The 4,821-nt window shown below is 31.7% G+C and overlaps 1 protein-coding gene across 1 annotated transcript; it reads right to left on the minus strand.

Annotated features, from left to right (window-relative positions):
- Nucleotides 1-987: 987 nt before the first annotated feature.
- Nucleotides 988-2,274, minus strand: LOC124931590 (stemmadenine O-acetyltransferase-like). Its single transcript, XM_047472098.1, has one exon. It carries the CDS (start codon nt 2,263-2,265, stop codon nt 988-990), a length of 1,278 nt encoding a protein of 425 aa, XP_047328054.1. The 5' UTR covers nt 2,266-2,274.
- Nucleotides 2,275-4,821: the final 2,547 nt, after the last annotated feature.

The following is a 4,821-nucleotide window of genomic DNA, read 5'->3' on the forward strand; positions in this document are numbered from 1 at the left end:
TTATTTCGTAATTTGTTATTATTTTATTTACAAGAATGTTCATCAACTAGATTTTTCATTCTTTTCTTTAGTTTTGTATATTATATTATATATATAATATTTGTTAATTTTTCTACGACTAAATTGATAAGCCAACCGAACCAATCTTATAATCGACAAAACCGAACTAATGTTTAACCGTCAACCGACGGATGAGAATTTTGAAAAATTGACACCAACGACGTCGTTTGAAATGAATTTTAGATGAAAAAACCACCGAACTGACTACCTCCCTAGATTACATACCTCCTATTATTGAGGTTTGTTCATATCTTGTTGACGTTATGGGAATCAAATAGATGTGTTTGAAAATGGAAAAGAAAGAGGCTTTCGACTTCATAATCCTTATTCAGGAGGAGCTCACTTAATTAGATCAGAGTCTTCATGAGTTCTAATTTGCGTCATCCAATTACTTTTAGTTTGATTTTGGATCATCAATGAAATTCTAATTCTAATTGTTAATGAGTTTCAATTCTATATTTATGTTTAGAAAATCCATAAAACTATAATTCTTTTATCTTTTAAATGCTTATAAATATACAAAACTCATTTTTAAATTTAACATAACACAACCTTAAGGAATTAATAAAATCGTGTAATTAAAGAATTAAGGAATAACATATCCGGGTAGGGTTGAAATGTGTAGAATTAAACTAATTTAAGCGAATTCAAAGTAAAAAAGATAAGTTCATCTTAATTTTGTTAAAATTCAAATTCATTTTCACATTGTAAATATTTAAATCACGCAAACAATCATAAAATTGTCACCCATAATTCCAAGTCAATATCAAATTTCAATAACAAAACACAGCTGTAATTTAGTATTATTTAAGTAAATCGAGTTATATAACTTATTGATCTTAACATTTTTATTAAAGCTGACATATATATGATCCTTATTTAATATCTTACATAGAGATGCCATATATATGATCGCGACCATAGATTTCACTCACTTGAATTAGCCTCTGCAAAAGCCAATTGAAAACGAGTCATGTCTTCCTCGGTCATGGTAACCCACGCCTCTATTCCATCTTTGCTATTAGAATCGATGAATAAAGCAAAGTTCTTCATGTTCACACTTGCTAAGCTCGCCCAAATAGGCTTCCCCATACCGAAATCGGCTTCATAAACCCCAAATCTACACCAACTGCTGAATCTGAATAATTCTACTTCCTTGCTTTTCAATAGTTCACTCATATTCTCCACATATTCCATCATCATCGCGAACCCCTCCTCCCCACGAACCATTTGTATGGCCTCGTCGTTGACTGTCTTGATTCCATCCCTCACATTCCTAGCGAGGATTGCTAAGTCCGAGTCTTCGAATTTAGAAATTGCATATCCCAAGCCGATGAGATTCCCAAACACGTGCTCTGGTACTGGAGGCACCATTCGAGTCCTTAGGTTCACATTGTGAGATGCAATATATTCTTTCCTAAGCTTATCACCCGAAGCATACTTCCATATGAAAGCTGTGACGACCTCAACTCGCGTGGGCTCACCCATATCCGGATGATCGGTTTTTGCTTTTGCTCGCATTGTTTTTATTTGACTACCAATAAAAACAAACTTCCTTGTGACGAGACTCTCTGTCCCCAAATCTAATTGAGGACTTTGGTTCACAAAATTCTTCTTGGGCGGGAAGAGTGACGATGAGATGAAGCTCGGCTTCACCACAATGATATCTCCACGAGATATGGTAGCCCACGACGTAATGAATGAGAAGTATGAGCACCCATCGGCAATCTTATGTGGGATGTAAGCCCCGATGGCTATGCCTCCGCAATTAAAGTAGTTAACTTGGATTACGAACAACTCTTCCTCATCGACTTCTGATGGGATCTTGTTCATTGGAGGAATAAGTTGATCAATAACTATTGCTTCATCGCACCCGATCACGTCCATGATCAAGGAATCCACTTTCGCCTCGATATATCGAACCCCCATGTCGTTGCAATCTACTGAGTTGTCACCTTTGTTAAGTCGCCCAGCCAAAGGGTAGAACAAGGTCAAGGTATCGGAGAGAGATTCTCTCAGGCGGGAAGACATGTCATGTTGGGTGGTCGGACTCGATTCGTCATGGGAATAATAGAGAATTACGGGGATTGATATAGGGGGAATGATTTGATCCAACGAGGAGATTTGATATTTTTTGAAGACGTCCTTTGTAGGAGAGGATGGCCTCACAAATTCATTTGACAAGATATTGATCTTCAACGCCATTCTTATGTGTTCTATAGCTATCTCAATTCTCAACTATAAATATGGATGTAAAATGATTACTGCATGTAAATCTTGCAATTTATGTTATTCAATAGGTTAGTTTTCATCATATTATTTATTGTACTAATAATAAATGAACTATCATTTAATTAGGTTCATATATAATTTCACGATTATATAATATTATTGGCCATGGGCCAATTAATAAAGTTTGGTGTTAATAAAGTTTGGTGTGATGAGAATTAAATTTGAATGTATTCAATAAATCAAAAACAAAAAAATGACCGAATTTTTGTATATAAGTTATGTGCCAATTAATAAAGTTTGGGGTAATCACAACTAAATTTTAAGATTATTAAAAACAAGGGACAAATTTTGAAAATTAACACGTCCCAACCTCAACTTCTTACATTTGTAAATTATAAAATACATATTTAAAACTAACCTATTAATAATATAAAACTATTTTTTTTTTTTAAATCTATATATGTGGTTAATTTTGATATATATGTGAGACAAAATAAATATTTGCGTCGGATCGTGGGTTGACTCGCACATAAACTTGAAACGATTAAAAATAAATTAAAAATCTATATGTATGTTTTGAACCTACTACCTAACAAAAACAAGTGTAATTCTTTAACCAATTAAGCTAATAAAATTTTATATTTTATATTCAATACTAAATTTGATGAACGATGAGAAATTTTTAACAATACAAGTTCAAATTTTTAAATAACTAATATATAATAATAATAATGCTTAAATTTAAAGTGTTCGGATTGTCAGGGCGAAAGATATGGATAATTTGAAAATATACGTGAGTTAAAATGAATATTTGAGTCAGATCGTGGATTGACCCGCTCATAAACTTAAAACGGTTAAAAATAAAATTAAGTTTAGAAAGTGAGGATAAGTAAGTCGGGTTGTTTATTGTAAAATATGCGAGGAGTGACTCGATTAATTGTCTTCTTTTTATTTATAATATACCTAATAAATAAAACCAATAATTCAAAATTTATTTAAAATAGTATTAAAAAATCTAACATTAATAGTATAATATATATATTATTATTATTATTATTATTATTATTATTATTATTATTATCTTAGTGAAAAAAATAATAAATTTTTAAAATCAAAATTTAATTAAACATATTAAAATAATAAGTATTTATTAAATACTTAAAAAATACAAATATCATATATATATATATATAAATATTTTTTAATTGTTTATCATATAAATTATGTATGCATACACAAAATTATATATATAAATCAAAAATCTTAAGTGGTCTAGTGGTTGAAGTGTTCATTTTACATAATAGAGACCATTGTTCAAATTTCGTTTTTTTAAACTATTAAAAAAATATTAATGGTTTGTATGTGAAATAAAAATGTTGGTTTATCGAAGTGAGAAGATGGTTGGATGTGAAATGATATTGATGGTTAAAATATGTGATGAAATTGGTGGGTGGGTAAATGACATTCACGGGATTAGATTTTGATTGAGATGGATAGTTAAAATATGAAATGAAATTAGTGGTTGGGTAAATGACAAGGTCACGAGATTAGAGATCAATTGAGTTGTAAAAAAATATTAAATGAGATGGTTGGTTAGTCGAAGTGAGGATAAGTAAGTCGGGTTGTTTATTATAAAATATGTGAGAAGTGAGTTGTTTGACCGAAATGAAAGTAAGTCTCAAAATGAGAGGTTAATTGAGATTTGTGGATAAAAATGTGGAATGAGATCGTTGGTTAGTCTAAGTGAGTATGCCACATAATGAGAGGTCGATTGGGAATTGGTGGGCCAAGGTGAGGGTAAAAGAGATTGATAATGTAAAAAAGTGAAAGTTTTAGGTCACGGTATGAGATGTCCGATTATGGTGGATAAATATGGAATGAGATGGTTGGCCATTCGAAGTGAGGATAAGTAATTCGGGTTGTTTATTGTAAAATGTGTGAGGAGATGGATTGTTTGACCGAAATGAAATTAGAGACGAGAGGTCGATTGAGATTGGTGGGATAAAAATGTGGAATGAGATGATTGATTAATCGAAGTAAGTAAGGTCATGCGACGAGACGTCGGTTAGGGGGATTGATGGATTAAAGTGAGGGTAAAAGAGATTGATAATATTGAAGATGGTAAAGATTTAACCGAAATAAAAGTGTGTAAGGTCACAATATGAGAGGTTTGATTAGGGTAAGGATAAATGTGGAATGAGATGATTAGTTAGCCGAAGTGGGGATAAAAAAAAATCAGGTTGTATATTGTAATATATGTGAGGAGATGGGTCACGAGATAAGAGGTCGGTTGATGATTGGTGACCAAAGTGAGGAGAGTAAAAGAGATTGATAATGTTGGAGATAATTGTTTTGACCAATTGAAAGTGTAAGATCACATATGAGAGTTCAATTATTGAGATGAATAAATGTGCAATGAGATGGATGGCTAGCTGAATTGATGATAAAATTGTTGGGTTATATATTGTAAAATATATTAGGAGAAGGGTTGTTTGTTGAAGTGAAAATAAGGTTTCGATATGAGAGATC

This window comes from Impatiens glandulifera, chromosome 1 (assembly GCF_907164915.1).
Source record: "Impatiens glandulifera chromosome 1, dImpGla2.1, whole genome shotgun sequence".
NCBI lineage: Eukaryota > Viridiplantae > Streptophyta > Magnoliopsida > Ericales > Balsaminaceae > Impatiens > Impatiens glandulifera.

Bases quoted from the DNA above. Each gene is read 5' to 3' on its own strand.
- LOC124931590 (XM_047472098.1), bottom strand. From the start codon at position 2,265: ATGGCGTTGAAGATCAATATCTTGTCAAATGAATTTGTGAGGCCATCC.